This window comes from Scyliorhinus torazame, chromosome 14 (genome assembly GCF_047496885.1).
Source record: "Scyliorhinus torazame isolate Kashiwa2021f chromosome 14, sScyTor2.1, whole genome shotgun sequence".
NCBI classification, from domain to species: Eukaryota; Metazoa; Chordata; class Chondrichthyes; order Carcharhiniformes; family Scyliorhinidae; genus Scyliorhinus; species Scyliorhinus torazame.
In genome coordinates, this window is record NC_092720.1 from 185,363,224 (window position 1) to 185,383,519 (window position 20,296).

The following is a 20,296-nucleotide window of genomic DNA, read 5'->3' on the forward strand; positions in this document are numbered from 1 at the left end:
GTTTTCCAGCACAGTCTTTTTCATGAGGGAGAGGTGGTGCGGCATGGTCCAACTGAATGCAGTATTTCATAGTAGCGTGGGTCAGACCCAATCTTCATTGCACTAGGAAATAGACAGAACCTTAGCACGCAATGGCACATGGTGTTTGCATTGGCACGATCTCTGCACAGCTTGATGCAGCTGGACACAAAGGTGGTCATCAGGATGAGGGGACATTGGGTACCTTCGTATCCCACTAGCCTAGAGATTTACACATGATGCTCTTGTGGCACGCAAGACACTTCCACATCATCAAGTCCTCTGTGCCCAATGGGCACTGCAGGGGATTGGGTTACGTTATCAACCCCTTTTGTTCTGATGTTTCAAGTTTCCATTGAAATTCTGTTTATTTTGATGCAGTATCCCTTTAAGGAACTGCATTTCTCATTTATCCACCGTTTGTAGACTTGGTTTATTTGGTTAACAAAAAGAAGCACAATCCATTTCCAGATAATGTCACTGATCAGAGCAGCACTGCTCCTTCAAACCAAGTTTCTATATCAGCTGGGCTGTATCTCCCTCTCGTGCTAGTTACATACCGTGATCCCTTTCAGTCATATCCCCTGTACTTTAAGGTAATTCAAAAGAAAAAGAAAAAATTCTGGAAAAACTTCGCAGGTCTGGCTGCACCTCTGGAGAGACAAGCGCAGTTAACATTTCGAGACAGTAGGAGACGATTTCCCCCCAACGCCCTCCACAGCATTCTGTGTTTTTATTTCAGTTTTCCAGAATCTGCAGTATCTACTTTTTTATCCTTGTAAATGTTTCGATCGAGACCTGGACCCGAGTGTGACATCCCAGCAAAAGATTTAACAAACAGGAGCAGACCGTTCTGCCCATCGTGAATGCTGCGTCATTTCTTTTAATAATCTTTATTGTCAGAAGTAGGCTAACATTAACACTGCTATGAAGTTACTATGAAAATCCCCGAGTCGCCACATTCCACTGCCTGTCCGGGTACACTGAGGGTGAATTCAGAATGTCCAATTCACCTAACAGCACGTCTTTCGGGACTTGTGGGAGGAAACCGGAGCACCCGGACGAAACCCACGCAGGTACGGGGAGAACATGCAGACACCGCACAGACAGTGACCCAAGCCAGGAATCAAAAACCTGGTGCTGTGAAGCAGCAGAGCTAACCGCTGTGCTACCATGCCGCCCATTTGATAAGATCATGGGTGATGTGATCTCGCCCTGTCTCAACTTCCCTGCGTCCCACCAATATCCTGCAACTCCCTTATAGGTCAAGAATCTATCTAACTCAGCCTCAATGATTCAGCTTCTGCTACTCGCACGGGAAGAGAAGCAAAGGACATGGTGGCTCAGCTCCCAAAGCATATGCCCTCACTCTTGCTGTGCTTTGGGCTCCTAAGGTCGTTTTCAACTAGTCATAGTTGCTCACCAGTTGGTGCACTGACAGATCTGACCAGAAGATGCGTACCGAAAGGTTTTGTCTGCATGCCTCCCCTGCCAGGGATCATCAGTCAATTTATATCCGTCTCCTTCCTGATTGGTTGGCCAAATTTATTACCGCAGCGTAAGAACAAGAGAGAGAAGAGACAGAAGGACCCACCTAACTCCAAACTTGCTCAAAAAAATCTCTTAATTCTTACACATTGATTGAAACTGCTCCTGATGTTTGTGTAGAAATGTTCTAATTGTAGATTTCCTGCCCAGATCTCAATTTGTAGAGTGTGTCCATCCACGAGGTGTGCAAAATTCTGTTGAAGGTCTTCACCTGGTCAAAGCTTGATCAGGCAGATCACCACTCCCCTGTCCTACACTTAGGTCATCAAATGACTGAGTAGCGCTACAAAAGATTTTCCTCCTGGTGACAGTGCATGTCTGAATCGGGTGGATCACCATCTCCAGAGTAGAAATGACCCGGCTGCTGATGACCTTGTTCAAAATGTTGCAGTTTCACGTTGAGCAGTGGTTGTAAATTTCTGTTTTCCTCTCCCTTTCCTCCCATGTTTTTCATGACTTTCCAGCTGGATTTTGACATTCTGCCGGCCAGAAGCATGCTGCCATCCACTTCCAGCAATTATTGGCCTATCCAATCCTACCAGGCCGAATACAACTCAGCCAAAAACTCTATAAGTTGAGAAGCATTGGAGCAGAAGTAGGCCATTTGGCCCAATGAGTCTGGTCTGTCATTCAATGAGATCATGACTGATCTAATGATCCTTAAATCTACTTTCCTGCCTTATCCCCATAACCCTTGAGTCCCTTGCTGATAAAAATCTCATCATGGAACATACTTAATGACCCATCCTCTGCAACAGTCCCTCTTGGAGAAGAAATTCCTTCTCAACCCTGTCTCAAATGGGTGACTTCTTGCTCAGAGATAATGCCCTCTAGTCCTAGACTGTCCTGCAGGGGGAAACAACCTCTCAGCAACTACCTTGTCAAACCCCCATCCTATATGTCTCAGTAAGTTCAGCTCTCATTCTTCTAAACCCCAGTGAGGACAAGCCCAATCTAGTGAACGTCTCCTAATAAGAAAATCCCTTCATGCTCAGGATCAATCTCATAAGCTTTTTCTGGACTGCCTCCAATGCCAATATGTCTTTCCTTAGTAAGAAGTCTTACAACACCAGGTTAAAGTCCAACAGGTTTGTTTCGATGTCACTAGCTTTCGGAGCACTGCTCCTTCCTCAGGTGAATGAAGAGGTATGTTCCAGAAACACATATATAGACAAATTCAGAGATGCCAAACAATGCTAGGAATGCGACCATTAGCAGGTGATTAAATCTTTACAGATCCAGAGATGGGGCGACCCCAGGTTAAAGAGGTGTGAATTGCATCAAGCCAGGTCAGTTGGTAGGATTTCGCAGGCCAGATGGTGGGGGATGAATGTAATGCGACATGAATCCCAGGTCCCGGTTGAGGCCGCACTCATGTGTGCGGAACTTGGCTGGATCTGTAAAGATTTAATCACCTGCTAATGGTCGCATTCCTAGCATTGTTTGGCATCTCTGAATTTGTCTATATATGTGTTTCTGGAACATACCTCTTCATTCACCTGAGGAAGGAGCAGCGCTCCGAAAGCTAGTGACATCGAAACAAACCTGTTGGACTTTAACCTGGTGTTGTAAGACTTCTTACTGTGCTCACCCCAGTCCAACGCCGGCATCTCCACATCTTTCCTTAGATAACGGGACCAAAACTTCCATGAATGTTACTGTTCTAGGAGGAACTAATGGCCCTTGCCAGTTTGCCCAGAGGTAGTGGTTTGTTCAGACTAAGGAACCTTGGTAAGGTACTGCAGTGCACCTTGTAGATGGTACGCACTGCTGCTCTTGTGCGTCTGAGAGGGAGGGAGTGAATGTTTGTGGATGGGATATCAATAAAGTGGGCTGCTTTGTCCTGGGTGGTGCTGAGCTTCCTGCGTGTTTTTGGAGCTGCACTCATCCAGACAAGTGGGAAGCATTCCATCACAATAAAATAAAAGCAAAATACTATTGATGCTCAAAGTCAGATATAAACAAAACACCCTGAAAAAACTCAACAAGTCTGGCAGCATCTGGTGAGGGAAACAGAGTGAATGTTTCAAGTCCGTATGACTATTCTTCCAGCATTTATTGTTCTTATTCCATCACACTCCTGATTTGTGCCTTGAAGTGAAGATCAGGCTTTGGGGAGTCAAGAGGAGAGTTACTTACCACAGGATTCCTGTCTTCTAGCCTGCTCTCCTCTCATAGCCACAGTATTTATATGGCTAGTCCAGTTCAGTCTTTAGTCAATGTTAACACCCAGGATATTTATAATAAAGGATTTAGCAATTATAATGCCATTGAATGTCAATGGCCCATAGGTAGGTCTCCATTGTTGGAGATGCCTGGAATTTGTGTTATGTGAATGTTACTTGCCACTTGGCAGCCCAAGTCTCGATATTTTCCAGGCATTCATTTAGATACGGACTGCTTCAGTATCTGAGGAATCGCGTATGGTGCTGAACATTATGCAACCATCACCGAACATTCCAAATCTGACCTTCTGATGAAATGAAGGTCATTGCTGATGGAGCTAGAAGAGAAACAGGGGGGCTCTCATCTTGCTCTTCAGAGAAGATTCTGGGCTGGAAGATGATCTTGGAGACCTCCACATTGAAGAATGTTGCTTCCTCCCAGACATTGAACCGCATGGACTGCAATGAGAGCAGTTTCTGCTATTTTGGAGTGAGTTAATTTCCCTCTGTCTCACTGCCATCTGAGCATCTTCGTGGATGAAGAGCCTCCGATGTTTGCCTTAATCATTTCCCAATTTTGGGTGAGATAAATGAGGAGCAGTTTCATCGCCCGGCAATCTTTGTACTCCCCTTCGGGTTCCCCCGTGCCTTCTGGGGCCAATGGTGTCATGATCAGCTTCCATGCCAAATGTTTTATCTTCCTGTGTGTGAAAGACAGCAAGACGATGTGGTGGTCAGCAACTACTGGACTAGCCTTCTATACTGTGTCTACAAGAACAGGTCAAAGGTCAGTAATCCTGCAGTGAGTAACTCACCTCCTGTTGCTCCAAAACCTATCTACTATCTGCAAGGAACAAGTCAGGAATGTGATTGAATACTCTCCACTTGCCTGGCTGAGTGCTGTTCCAATAACAGTTGAGTCCTCTATTCAATGGATGAAAGCAAATTATTGCGGATGCTGGAATCTGAAACGAAAGAGAAAATACTGGAAAATCTCAGCAGGTCTGGCAGCATCTGTAGGGAGAGAAACGAGCTAACGTTTCGAGTCCGATGACTCTTTGTCAAAGCTAACAGACAGAGAAAGTGGGTAATATTTATACTGTGGAGTGAGAATGAAAGATGAGTCATAGCCACAGAAACCCAGGGCAACCGGGTGCTAATGGCCACCGAAACCAAGAGGACACATGGCACCTTCCCATGCAATCGCAGAAGGTGTAACATCCTTTACCTCTTCCATGCTTAACATCCCAGGCCCAAAACACTCATTCCAGGTTAAGCAGCATTTCACTTGCATCTCTTCCAATTTGGTCTACAGCATTCGCTGCTCCCAATGTGGTCTCCATATCGGAGAGACCAAACGCAGACTAGGTCATCACTTTGCTGAGCATCTTCGATCTGTGCGCATTCAGGACCCTGACCTTCCTGTTGCTTGCCATTTTTTAAAAAAGTCTGCTCCCATACCCACATGTCTGTTCTTGGCCTGCTCCAATGTTCCAGTGAAGCTCAACGTAAACTGGAGGAATAACATCTCATCTTCCGGTTAGGCAGGTCTCAACATCGAATTCAACAGCTTCAGGTGATCAGCTCTACCCCACCTCGACCCATTTGTTTTCATCCCATTTCATTTTAACTGTCTTTTACCATTTCTTTCTTTCTTAATATATATTTAATTCTCCCCCCCCCAATCTTATCCACCTTTCCGTAACCTTTCTCCTCTTTGCTTCCTCCCTTCTCCTCCCCCCACATCTACAATTCATCCTCTGATGTTAGTTTCTCTGCTGTTTAACCTTTCGCGTCTTTTGTTCTCTCTGAGTACTGCCTTTAGCACTCTTTCCCCTTAGTTTCGGTGGCCATTAGCACCCGGTTTCCCTGGGTTTCTGTGGCTATGACTCATCTTTCTTTCTCACTCCACAGTATAAACATTTCCCACTTTCTCTGTCTGTTAGCTTTGACAAAGAGTCATCGGACTCGAAACGTTAGCTCTTTTCTCTCCCAACAGATGCTGCCAGACCTGCCTAGATTTTCCAGCATTTTCTCTTTCGAGTCCTCTATTCAGTTATGATAGAGACAGAAATCGGGTCATGGAAAGTTTCTTCAACACCAAAATCCTAACCCTTCGGGGGAAAACTGTTTACCAAAGTGAATGTCGAGATTTTAGAATTGTCTAATTTTGAGGTGAATGGTATGGGTGCGTTCAAGGGAAACAATGTGAGGAAGCAAGGAAAAGCATAATGTGTCGCTGAGGTAATGGGAGGTTAGGTTGTGAGGAGGTTTGTGTGAACCACATGTCTACATGCTTTGGCTGAATTAAATATTTTTGATCTATGAATCCCATATAAATAAAAAATGTACACCGTAGGAAACAAACACTTAACACAGCAGTGTGTATTGCTTTATTCAATTACATGAAAATGTATTCCATATTCTATTTAAATTCATAAATGCCACTCGCTTCCAAAGGTGCCACGCTTTTCAGGTATATCAATGAGCAGAATGTGTCTTCTTCCCCCCCACCAATTTCCCATCTTCATAATTTCAGGATGTAGTGTCAACATTATCAACCTGAAATGCAGAATTGAAGATTTTTATGCTCATCTTCTTTGTATGAATCAATGTTTCTGACACTAGTGTTTGACCTACCAGCATTGTAGGAAAATGTCCGTTTTGTTCTGAAATGACTTTCAGCGGTGTTTGTGAGAAAGGTACAACACGGAATACCACGGGGGGTGGGTGGGTTTATTTTTCAGAAATTTCCCAACCTGTTTTCATGGCAGGAAGAATATTCTGTGGCACATGGAGAAATCTCAAAGGAATTGCCTCACACAATCTTTATAACCAGGTGCCATTTTAACACAAGCCAAACGGAACAAGTTCAGGCACCAGGCTGGTATGAGAACCAGCAATACTCAATGGAGCCAAATATCCAGACTCTAAAACGTGAGCAACTTTAATTTATGGGTACAGTATGAAGGTGGAAACTTCTTTAGCATCTCTGGGTTTTAGAACCATCAACATCCATTACTTATTTGGCCTACTGTACTCTTAGCTCCGTGGAGATTGTTTATCTGCCTGTGTGTGAGACAGTAGCAAGCATGTATGACCGTGGCTTTGATTGTGTCTGTCTGTGCTTCTGAGACCAATGGTGTGAGAGCATGTCTTTGAATGTGTGTCCAGATGATTTTGCTTGTCAGTGAGCTGTGAGTACATGTAAATATGTGTGTATCACTGTGTGTCTGTGTGCAGACATTAATGTTTATCTGTGTACATATAAATATGTGCATGTGTGACTAAGCATGTGGATTATGATCATGTAAATGTTCATGTCTGTATGAGTGAGTGCATGATAAGCATGTGTGTGTGAGCATCTGTAAATATGTGTGTCCGTGGCTGTATGTGAGTGAATTGTGTGTGTGAGCATATCTGGTAGATTACCTTTTCTATTTCTCTGACTGCCTCCATGTCTCTTTATGAGGTTAATTCTAACACAACTCATCGGAGTGAAAACCCCAGGGGATTGGGTGGAACACAAGCTTTACAGCTCACTGAATACTTCACCTGGTTCCACCAGTTACCAATGGGCATATTTAGCAGATATTGCTCTCATACCCCAAGGCATCTGCTACTTAGAAAAACTTCTGATTACTTTTTAATCCCAGCAATTAATGATTCCTCCCAACAAGTGGGAAACGTGGACTAACTTTCAATAAATATAACATCACTTTCTGTTGCAAAATCGACATTGAAACATAGACTATTTGCAATCTTAATTTTTCTGGCAAAGCGGAATTGCCTGCATATCGCTTCTAATAAAATGTCTCACTCTCAAGGACAAATCATCTGAAAAGGTAGATAAAAGACACAACACATACAAATTTCTGAGAAACATGCTTAACTCAAGTAATCTTGGTTAAGGGGCAGTGAATGTTACTTTCAATGCGCTGTGCTCCTTGGGAGATCAATATATATAGGCTTGCACATAATAATCACATCCATGATTATTGATACAATATATTTCCTTTTAAACTGAACTGGCTGAAGCAACCATTCATGAACCTGGGAATCCTATTTGATCCTCTGCTGAGCTTCAGAGCATGAATCCTGATCAGCACCAATGACCATGTCTGTATCATTGACTGACTCGGAACCTATTTCGGTCCGTCTGCAATGGAAACACTCAGCCACACAGAATCACAGAATACTAGAGTGCAGAATGGGCCCTACAGCCCACCGTATCTGCACCAACGTATAAAAGGTCCTGGCCTACCTACCAAATCCCATTTGCCAACATTTGACTCATAGCCTTGAATGTTATGGCATGCCAAGTACTCATCCAGGTACGTTTTAAAGGATGCAAGGCAATCTGCCTCTACCACCCTCCCAGGCAGTGCATTCCACCCCTAACTTTGAACTTGTGTCCACTCGTAACTGATCCTTCAACTGAGGGGAACAGCTGCTCCCCATCCACCTTGTCCATGCCACTCATAACGTTGTACACCCCAAACAGGCCACTCCACAGTCCTCTCTGCTCCAGAGAAAAGAACCCAAGCCTATCCAACCTCTCTTTAGAACTTAAATGTTCCATCCCAGGCAATATCCCGGTGAATCCTGGGACACAATTCATCCGAGTCTGGAGATTTGTCCACTTTTAAGCCCGCCAATACTTTGTCACTCCCTACAACAATTTGCTCAAGAACCTCACAATCTCTCTCTCTGAGTTCCATAACTACCTCCTCATTCTCTTGGGTGAAGACAGGTGTGAAATATTCATTCAACACCCTGCCAATGTCCTCTGGCTCCACGCACAGATTTCCCCCTTGGTCCTTATGGACCCTATCCTTTCCCTAGTTATCCTCTTCTCATTAGTATATCTTGGGATTTCCCTACTTCTACCAGCCAGAGTTTTCTCATGCCCCCTCTTTGCTCTCCTAAATGATAACTTAAGCTCCATCCTGCACTTTCTGTACTCCTCTAATGCCTGGGCAGACTTGCTCCCCTTATACTTGTTAAAAATCTCCTTTCCTTCTCATCGTATCCTGAATGTCTCTGGTCTTCCATGGTTCCCTTGCTTTGTTACACCTTTCTATTACCCTGGAGGGAACATATTGGGCCCATACCCTCCCCATTTCATCTTTGAACATCCCCCATGACTCTCCTGTAGGTTTCCCCACAAGTAACTCTTTTCAGTCTACCTTGGCCAGATCCTGCCTTATTTTGGTAAAATATACTCTCCCCCAATCCAAAACCTTTTTTTGCAACTTGTCTATTTCTTTGTCCATTACAAATGTAGGGGGCGGCATGGTCACACAGTGGTTAGCACTGTTGTTTCACAGGGCCAGGGACCTGAGTTCGAATCCTGACTTGTGCCACTGACTGTGCGGCGTCTGCATGTTCTCCCTGTGTCTGCGTGGGTTTCCTCTGGCTGTTCTGGTTTCCTCCCACAGTCCTAAGATGTGCAGGTTACGTGGGTTGGCCATGCTAAATTGCTCTTAGTGTCCAACAAAAATGGTTAGTTGGGGTTATTCACCGAATAGAATTTACAGTGCAGAAGGAGGCCATGCGGCCCATTGAGTCTGCACCGGCTCTTGCACCCTTGAGCACCCTACCCAAGGTCAACACCTCCACCCTATCCCCATAACCCAGTAACCACACCCAACCATAAGGGCAATTTTGGACACTAAGGGCAATTTATCATGGCCAATCCACCTAACCTGCACATCTTTGGACCGTGGGAGGAAACCGGAGCACCCGGAATAAACCCACGCACACACGGGGAGGATGTGCAGACTCTGAACAGACAGTGACCCAAGACAAAATCGAACCTGGGACCCTGGATCTGTGAAGCAATTGTGCTATCCACAATGCTACCTTTTTGCATCCCAACCGTGCCGCCCCTGGGTTACGGGGATAGGGTGGAGGTGTGGGCTTAGGTAGGGTGCTCTTTCCAAGGGTCGGTGCAGATTTGATGGGCCGAATGGTCTCCTTCTGCACTGTAAATTCTATGATTCTATGAATTCTATGAAATTGAAATTGAGCCATGTTGTGGTCACTATCACTAAAATGCTTCTCCACCAACACATCAACCACCTGTCTGGCTTCATTCCCCAGAATTAGGTCCAGCACTGCACACTCCCTTGTTGGATCCTCTACATATTGAACTAATATGGCTAATATTGAGCTATTGTCACCCTTTGACTGAACTATATCTATGACTTTTGTCTTGCTATTCTGCAAATGTGAGGGGATCACAAAACAACTCGGCTGCCTGTGCCTCAATTAACACAATAGTGAGGAAGGATATTTGCTCCGACAATAGGGAATCTGAATGTGTCGAGCTGAGAAACGTCAAGAGGCAAAAAATATCAGTGCGTATTGTATATAGACCCCCAAACTGCAGTGGTAATGTTGGGAATGGAATTAAACAGGAAATTAAAGATTTTACTCAACATAGAGATTGGGTAAATCAAATCAATACTGTAAAGGAGCAATTCCTGGAGTGTATACAAGTTGGTTTTCTGGACCAATACATTGAGGAACCAACTGGAGAACAGGCCATCCCAGGCTAGATACAGTGCAAGGAGAATGGAATAATTTGCAATCTAGTTATGGGAGACCCCTGCGGATGAGCGACCATAATATGAATGAATTTTTCATCAAGGGCTTGGAGAGTGAGGTAGTTCATTCTGAGACTCGGGCCCTGAATCTTAATAAAATAAACCAAAATGATATGAGGTGCGAGTTGGCTATGATTGATTGGGAAAGGTTACTTAAAGGGATAACTGTGGATAGGCAATGGCAGACATTGAAGAAGCACATAGGGGAACTGCATCAATTGTGTGTCCCTATCTAGCACAAAAAGTAAAACGGGAAAGGTGGCCAAATCATTGCTTACAAGGGAAATTAGAGACAGTATTCAACCCAAGAAAGAATCATACAAATCGACCAAGAAAAACAATAGGTCTGAGGATTGGGAACAGTTTAAAATTCAGCAAAGGAGGACCAAGGGATTGATTAAGAAGGGGAAAATACAGTATGAGAGTAAGCTTGTAAGGAATATATAAACTGACTAAAAGTTTGATTAGGTACGTGACGAGAAAAAGATTGGGAAGACAAATGTAGGTCCCTTGCAGTCAGAAACAGGGGAATTTATAATGGGGACAAATAAGTGGCTGAGCAACAAAGTACATAATTTGATTCTGTTTTCAAAAATGAGGATACAAATAAGATACCAAAAACGTTGGGAATGCAGGGTTTGTGAGAGGGAGAAACTGAATGAGATAAATATTAGTAAAGAAATAATATTGGGGAAATTGACGGGATTAAAGGCTAATGAAATCCCAGGGATTGATGATCTACATCCCAGAGTATTTAAGGAAGTGGCTCTAGAAATACTGGATGCTTTCGTGGTCATCTTCCAAAATTTGATAGACTCTGGAATAGTTTCTACAGATTGGAGGGTAGCTAATGTAACCCCACTATTTCAAGAGGGAGGTAGAGAGAAAATGGAATTATACACATGTAAACCTGATGTCATGAGTGGGGAAAATTCGAGAATCCATTACCACAAATTTTATAGCAGAGCACTTAGAAAACAGTGGCAGGATTGGACAGAGTCAACATGGATGTATGATAGGGAAATCATGCTTGACAAATGTACTGGAATTCTTCAAGTATGTAACAAGTAGAGTTGATGAGGGGGAGCCAGTTTATTTGGATTTTCAGACAGCTTTCAACAAAGTCCCACATAAGACATTAAGCATGTAACATTAAAGTGCCTGGGATTAAGGGAAGTGTAATGAGATGAATAGAAGACTGGTTGGCAGACAGGAAACAAAGAGTAGGAATTAACGGTTCTTTTTCCAAATGGCAGGCAATGACGAGTGGGGTACCTCAGGGATCGGTGCTCAGACCCCAACTATTCACAATAGATATTAATGATTTGGATGATGGAACAAAGGTAACATCTCCATATTTGCAGATGACGCAAAGTTGGTTGGGAGGGTGAGCTGTGAGGAGGATGCAGAGACCCTTTAGTGTAATTTTGACAAGTTGAGCGAATGGGCAAATGAGTGGCAAATAAAGTGCAATTTGGATAAATGTGAGGTTATCCACTTTGGTAGCAAACATGGGAAGTCAGACTATTATTGGAATAATCATAAATTAAGAGAGGGAAATGTGCAAAAAGACATGGGTGTCGTCATAAACCAATCACTTTGCATACAGTTGCAGAAAGTGGTAAAGAATGCAAATGATATGTTGGCCTTCATCGAGGAAGGGGACAAGAACAGGTCTTGCTGCAATTATACTGGGCCTTGGTGAGGCCACACATTGAATATTGTGTGTAGTTTTGTTCTCCTTATCTGAGGAAGGATGTTCTTGCTCCAGAGGGAGTACAACGACGATTTATCAGACTGATTCCTGGGATGGAAGAATGGATATATGAGGAGAGATTGAGTCAGCTAGGATTGTATTCACTGGAGTTCAGAAGAATGAGTGGGTGTCTCAAAGGAAGAAATACATTTCTAACAATACTGGCCAGGATAGATGCAAGAAGGATGTTCCCAATAGTGGGGGTGGCCAGAACCAGGTGTCACAGTCTGCAGATACGGGGTAGACCATTGAGGACAGAGATGAGGATTGATTTTTTTCACCCAGAGAATGGTGAGCCTGTGGAATTATCTACACAGAAAGCAGTTGAGGCAAAATCATTGTATGTTTTCATGAAGCAGTTAGATACAGAACTTGGAGCTAAGAGTACATTAAGAAGTTGGGTGGAAAGCGGAATAGGCTATTGAGTTGGATATTCAGCCATGATCATAATGAATGGTGGAACTGGCTCAAAGGGCCGAATGGCCTCCTCCTGCTCCTATTTTCTCTGCTTCTGTGTTTCTAATTCGCACACAATCCCATTTACCCATTATCCCTGTGCTCATTGAGCTACATTTTTTAAAAATGATCATTATTTTCAAACCTCTCCATGCCCTCAAACAGCTTTATCTCCTCCATCTGCCTCTGACCCGACAATCCTCTAAGTATTCTGAATTTCTCCAGCTAGTCTCTTTAAAACCTGGGTACTAACCTCAGAAATTGATTCCTCTGCCGCTCTTGCATTCACTCTCTCTCTCTCTTCCCTTAAAATAATCCTGAAAACCTAACACATTGACGAAGTTTTGATCACCACCCTTAATATCCCCTAATGTGGCCTGGTGTTAAGATGTGATTACTCATCATCACTGTCTCAAGGGCAATAAATGCTGGATAAAAAGAAGCACACTAGCGAAGCGCCTCAGGGATGTAATATTGCATCAAAGGCATTATATAAATGCAAGCTGCTATTGTATTGATTTGGTACTTGCCAACATGCTCAATGGCCTTCATGATCTCCATCATTTCCCTTGTTGGAGCTGTGGGTAAGGAATGGGGTTCATCCAAGATAAGCACCTTAGGTTTAGCAAGACATAGCCCTGAAAAGACATAAAATAGAAAGTTCGAATTTGTTTTATTCATTCATGGGATGTGGGTGCTTGCCTATCCCTAATTACCTTTGATCTTAATGGCTTGTTTGGATATTTCAATGGGCATTGAAGAGTCAATCACATTGCTGTGGGGCTGGTGTCACATGTCGGCCAGTACAGGTAAGGGCAGCTCGCTTTCTTCCCTGAAGGACATTAGTGAACCAGCTGGGCTTTTACGACAATCAACAATGGTGTCATAGTCATCATCAGAGCATAAGGGCAGCACGGTAGCACAGTGGATAGCACTGTGGCTTCACAGCGCCAGGGTCCCAGGTTTGATTTCCTGCTGGGTCACTGTCTGTGCGGAGTCTGCACGTTCTCCCCATGTCTGGGTGGGTTTCCTCCAGGTTCTCCGGTTTCCTCCCACAGACGTGCAGGTTAGGTGGATTGGCCACGCTAAATTGCCGTTAGTGACCAAAAAGATTAGGAGGGTTATTGGGTTATGGGGATAGGGTGGAAGTGAGGGCTTAAGTAGGTTGATGCAGACTCGATGGGCCGAATGGCCTCCTTCTGCATAGTATGTTCTATGTTTAGACTTTTAATTCTAGATTTTTATGGAATTCAAGTGTCACCATTAGCCGTGGTGGGACTCAAACCATGCACTTCCATCATCGTCCAGCGATATTACCACAATGCCATCGCCTCCCCTATTCAGTATTGTAATTGTGTCCATCTGCAATTAAAATAATGTTAACCAACATAATGCAACTGCTCTATTAATTTGTTCATGCTGTCGTGACCAGAGCACACAAACGTCCAAAGACCTAGGAGAGTCTCAATGGGTCAAATAGCCCCTTTCTGCACAGTCGGGGTTTGAAGACTTTTGGCCTAAATTGGAACTCTCTCGCATATTTAGCACTCATAAATTGAAATTATTGAGCGGAGTACATTGTGGATAAACAATATGGAGCTAAGATTAAAGAAAATTACCGCGGATGCTGGAATCTGAAACAAAAACAGGAAATACTGGACAATCTCAGCAGGTCTGACAGCTTCTATGGAGGGAGAAGGGAGCCAACATTTTAAATCTAGATTATTCTTTGTCAAAACTAAAGAGCACTGCAAATAGGGTCAGATTTATACTCTTGATGGAGCGGTGGGGCTGGTTAGAGGCCCAGCGATAGGTGGAGATTGACAAAGATGTCATGGACAGAAAGACAAAGGAAATGTAAATTGGGGTGATCAAGTTTAAGTATGGTGCTGATCGTGTACCATGAAGAGATATAATGTGTTAATAGCAGAACAAAGGTAAGCAGTGTGTCAAAGGGCAACTAGGAACAGAGAACAGATTGCCCAAGTGGGGTGGGATGGGGAAAGCGATAGCAATGGGGAGGGGAAAACGGATGGATGGAAGGACTGAAAATAAATTGATAGAAATTAAAATGGGGTGAAGGTGGAAGAGAGACTTCATTGTCTCAAGTTGTTGAACTTGGTGTTAAGTCCGGAAGGCTGTAACGTGCCAAATCGGAAGATGAGCTGCTCTTCCTCCAGTTTATGCTGGGCTTTACTTGAACATTGCAGCAGACCAAGGACGGACATGTGGACATGAGAGTAGGATGGTGAGTTGAAATGGCAAGTGACAGGAAGGTCTGGGTCCTGCTTGCGGTCAGGCGGGAGGTGTTCTGCGTAGTGGTCACCCAGTCTGCGTTTAGCCTCTCCAATGGAGGATCCATCACATTGTTAGTAGCAAATGCAATAGACCAGATAGGAGGAGGTGCACGTGAGGTGCTGCCTCACCTAGAAAGAGTGTTTTGGGCCTTGGATAGTGATCAGGTTTGAGGTAAATGGGCAGTGGCATAGTGGTATTGTCACCGGACTAGTAATTCAGAGATGCAGGTTCAAATCCCACCACTGCAGGTGGTGACATTTGAATTCAATAAAAATTTGGAATTAAAGGTCTCAAGTGTTGGTCTTTCTACATGACCGTGAAACCAGTGTCGATTGTCGTTAAAAACCCATCTAGTTCACTAATGGCTGCCATCCTTACCTAGTCTGACCAATATGTGACTCCAGATCCACAGTAACGTGGTGACTCGTACCTGCCATGGATGGGCAATGAATGCTGGCACAACCTGCCATATCCATGAACGAATAAATAAAAAAGTGTTGCACCTTCTGTGATTGCATGGGAAGGTGCTGTGGGAAGAGGGTGAGGTATTGGGGGTGATGGAGGAGTGGACCAGAATATCCCGGTGGGAACAGTCCCTGCAGAATGCTGACAGGGGGAGTGAGAGGGAGATGACATCATGCTGGAGTTAGCAGAACTGGCGGAAGCTGGTCAGATGAAAAGTGAGGACAATGGGATCGCCCTATCCTGATTCCGGGAGGAAAGGAAAGGGATGAGACCAGAAGTGCAGGAAATGGGTTGGACATGATTGAGAGTCCTGTTGACCAATATGGACCTGATGAGTCGCAGAGTCTGTTGCGGTTGCTGAAAATGTTTTCAATTAACCCGTTTGGTCACTGTGAATTTGGTGGCTGATCCTCTGGTCCCACAGAGACAGCAGTACAATGTGTGTGATTTTCAAACAATAAAAAGTTGGGCGGTACGTAACACAAACTGTCGATCCGCTATGACCCGTTCTAACACCAGCTAGGAAAAGTAAAAGCTCAATCAATCAATGGGGAGGGCCTGTAAACACAAGCTCAGTCTTGTGGCGCTCTAGAGACACGACTGCAAATGAGTAGACACTGTCATTCATTGGACAGTCCAAGTCACCTCACTAAAACACTCATTAACATACTGAATATTCTCACCGTTCTCCTGGGACAAACTAAGAACCCTGATCTCCCAGGCCCTGGGCGGAGGTCTATCAAATGTCAACCTGCAAAGACGAACAAAAAACAGAGAACATTTAATTATTTGAGTATTCCCTGCCTTAGGTTTTTATTTTGAGATATTACATAGAAGATTGTATATTAACAGCTGCCGAGGCTCAAAACTCTTGTTCCTATTCTAAAGACACTATATAAGTGCAATAATATAAAAGCAAAATACTGCAGATGCTGTAAATCTGACATAAAAACAGAAAATGCTGGGGGAACATCTCAGCGGGTCTGTCAGCACCTGTGAGGGAGAAACGAGACTTAATGTTTCCAGCCCGGATGCCTGGAATCATAATCTGGAGCTTGGAAGAAGAGTCATATGGAGATTTATATTTTATTGTGTATGGTGGGGATTGTGGGGGGTGGGAAGGGCAGGGCGGGTGACAGCGTGGAGCAGTAGGGCTGGATAGAAGGCCAGTGATAGGTGGAGATTGACAAAGATGTCGTGGACATAAAGGTAGAGGGAATGTAAATGGTGGTGATCATGGTTAGGACGGGTGCCGTTGTGGACGGCACGGTAACACAATGGTTAGCTCTGTTGCTTCACAGCACCAGGATCCCAGGTTCGATTTACGGCTTGGGTCACTGTCTGTGCGGAGTCTGCACGTTCTCCCTGTGTCTGCGTGGGTTTCCTCCGGGTGCTCCGGTTTCCTCCCACAAGTCCCGGAAGATGTGCTGTTAGGCAATTTGGACATTCTGAATTCTCCCTCTGTGTACCTGAACAGCGCCGGAATGTGGCAACTAGGGGCTTTTCACAGTAATTTCACTGCAGTGTTAATGTAAGCCAACTTGTGACAATAATGATCATTATTATTATTAAAGAGATCAGTCATGTGTTAATGGCAGAAAAAAGGTAAGCAATGTGTCAAAGGATAATTTGGAACAGCGAACATATTTGCCCTAGTGGGATGGGATCGGGGAGACAATGGTGATGGGAAAATGGATCAATGGAAGAAAGAAAACTCCACAGATGCTGCCAGGTCTGCTGGGTTTTCCCAACACTTTCTATAGAAGTGTAAGTCGTAAGTGTTGGTCTCTCTACATAGGGTCTCATATACACACAAAGGATCTGTGAGGCAATTTAGGACTGAACATTCCCTTTCAGCATTCATAGGCTAATTACAGTAAGAGGACAGAATGTATCTGATATACCTGAAGGTTTTGTTTCCTGGAACGGTCTCCAACGACCACATGTGGATGCCAGTAGCTGTAGGATTTATCAGATGGTCATGAACTATTCAGTAGAAAGAAACACAAACAATAATGAGGAGTGGGGAGGTTCAGAGAAAATAATACATTTACACAACATGTGATTGGGGTCTGGAAGGTACTGCCTGGAAGTGTGGTTGGAGGAAGGTTAAATTGAGGCAATCAAGAGGACACAAGATGATTATTTGAATAGAAACAGTGTGCAGGGGCATGGTGGGAAGGAAGGATGGGAGGCAGGAGGATGGCACTAAGTCGTGCTGCTCATTGGGAGAGCCAGTGCAGACACGATGGGCCGAATGGCCATCTCCTGCGCTATTAAATAAAAAACTCTGTGATTCTGTGACACAGAATTTCAACATGGATGCCTTTGATCAATGGTCATACTCGGCCCCAAACGGCATTTTGCACCATTTGATATCGTTAGCCTTTAAGGTGCACGCAGACCTTCTTCTGACTATCTCAAGTGAATTCCCAGAAGCAAATTCAACACACGATTTAAAGTCAACGCAAGATGCTTATCGAAAAACAAAGTCACTGAATCATTTGCTGGTCTCTTTTCTTTTCCCAGCCAGTTTTCTGAGCAATTTGACTATCATCCGAACATTTTAGAACATGTCTCCTGGCGCCTTGCATCTTAGAAAACGATGACAATTTGAAGAGCCTTCACTAATCAGCCGCCATAGTCCCAGAGAGGGAGAGCTGACTGGTGGCGATTAAACCTGAGGGTCACCGCATCTCAGGTGAGAGGCGGTTGAGAAGGTGGGGCTCCATGAATAACCTCAGCCGGTACAGGAATTAAACCCGTGCTGTTGGCCTCGCTCTGCATCATGAACCAACTTCAGCGAACTGAGCTAAAGTGCAACCCTCCTAATCAGTGCAACAGGTTGACAGTCGCAGGGTCGACCTGGGACATAGAACAGTACAAGATGACTAGGGGCAGCACGGTAGCATTGTGGATAGCACAACTGCTTCACAGCTCCAGGGTCCCAGGTTCGATTCCGGCTTGGGCCACTGTCTGTGCGAAGTCTGCACATCCTCCCCGTGTGTGCGTGGGTTTCCTCCGGGTGCTCCGGTTTCCTCCCACAGTCCAAAGATGTGCAGGTTAGGTGGATTGGCCATGATAAATTGCCCTTAGTGTCCAAAATTGCCCTTCGTGTTGGGTGGGGTTACTGGATTGTGGGGATAGGGTGGAGGTGTTGACCTTGGGTAGGGTGCTCTTTCCAAGAGACGGTGCAGACTCGATGGGCTGAATGGCCTCCTTCTGCACTGTAAATTCTATGATAAATCTATGACTATCCCGGATTAAGCTGCATCTTTCCAAATAGTCATTAATCCTATCCCTCAGGACCTTTTCCATTAACTTACCGACCACCGAAGTAAGACTAACCGGCCTATAATTACCAGGGGCATTCCTATTCCCTTTCTTGAACAGAGGAACCATGGTCAGTTTCTGGGAGGTGTCTAACTCAGGCACCTGAATCTTGAACCCAGGTAACAAATTGAGGTAAACCATGTTCGCTAGCGATACTCACTTCATAGCTTCAATTCACTGATATTTTTGTGATAGTTCAGTCGATTCCAGCTGAATTGTGATGATGCAGCAGAAAAAGGAAAATAAAGCAGGATAATCCCAAGAAGTTTACATATTCCCATGATTCAAAATAAATTCTTGCAGGTATTGCAATGAAAGAATAAGGTGCTGTTATGTAGCGTTGAATGCCAGCTTTGAACTTCTCTGGACCCCCTCCAAGGCCAGAACATCCTTCCTTAGATTCCAAATGGGATCTGGCCAGATCCCCAGTAGTACATCTCTGTTTTTGTATTCTAGCCCTCTCAAAATAAATGCTAATATTGCATTTGCCTTCCTAACTGCCAACTGAGTCTGTATGGTAACCTTAAGAGAATTCTGAATGAAGACTCCTAAGCCCCTTTGTGCTTCAGATTTCCAAAGCCTTTCCCCATTTACAAAATTCTATTCTTCCTAACAAAATGCACAACCTCACACATTTGCACATTGTATTCCATTTTTCACTTCTTTGACCACTCTCCTAGCCTGCTCAAGTCCTTCTGCAGCGACTCTACTTCCTCAACACTGCCTGTCCCTCTACATATCTTTGTATCATCTGCAAACTTAGCAACAATGCCTTCAGTTCCTTCTTCCAGTTAGTTAATGTATATCATGACTAGTTGTGGTCCCAGCACTAGTCACAAGCTGCCATCCTGAAAAATATCCCTTTATCCCTGCTCTCTGGCTTCTGCTAGCCAGCCAATCCTCTATCCTTGCCAATACCTTGCCCCTAATAACATGGTGTCTCATCTTATTTAGCTGCCTCCACAATGGCATTTTGTCAAAGGCCTTCTGGAAGGCCACCAGACAATAAAGGGTGGGGGCCACTGAATTTCAGAAGGGTGATTCAATTGGAAACAGGAAACGGGCCTTAAGTGGTGAATAATTGGCCACTTGGACATTGTAACTGGGGTATGGGCAGGCTTCCCAGCCGAGGTCTTGCCCGCCCCCCCGTAAACTGTGTGGTCAGGGCAGGTGATAACCTGGAGGGAATCCCTCCCCTTCAATTTCACTCTTCATCACCCACCCCTCCCCAAACTCCACCAGTGGGAGCATAAAATTAGACTGAGGGGGTAAAGACAGCTCTTCAGCATCAGATCTCCCCGATGTATGAATTTGGATTTGCCCTTCAGCAATTTAGACCCATGTCCAGGAGGATATATGTATGGGAATTCCAAACCCCTGGAATTTCTGACCAGCAAAATGAATGGTTGGAAAGTAGGATTGGACAAATCGTACTTCAGCTTGTGCAATGCTAACAAGTGCATCATGCATCAAAGTCAAACGTTAAAACTTTAATTTATTCAGCTGCTGAATAGAATTCTCCAGTGGCTTCTACAGTCAGAATCTAATGCATAAATTTGGCCTGGGAAATATCACCATCCAGTTGAAAATGGTAGGAGGCAGATGAAGTTCAATGTGGAGAAGGGTAAGATGATGCATTTTGACAG

General features: G+C 44.3%; 1 protein-coding gene across 1 annotated transcript in view; it reads right to left on the reverse strand.

Moving 5' to 3' along the window:
- Positions 1 to 6,101: 6,101 nt before the first annotated feature.
- LOC140389381 (A.superbus venom factor 2-like) overlaps positions 6,102 to 20,296 on the reverse strand; it is a 99,838-nt gene continuing 85,643 nt past the window's right edge. The window contains exons 18-21 of the mRNA XM_072473544.1: positions 17,222 to 17,303; positions 16,001 to 16,068; positions 13,085 to 13,192; positions 6,102 to 6,293 (exon numbers count right to left, since the gene is read on the reverse strand). Coding sequence (XP_072329645.1) covers positions 6,289 to 6,293; positions 13,085 to 13,192; positions 16,001 to 16,068; positions 17,222 to 17,303 — 263 coding nt within the window. The 3' untranslated portion in view covers positions 6,102 to 6,288. The remainder of the gene's footprint in view (positions 6,294 to 13,084; positions 13,193 to 16,000; positions 16,069 to 17,221; positions 17,304 to 20,296) is intronic.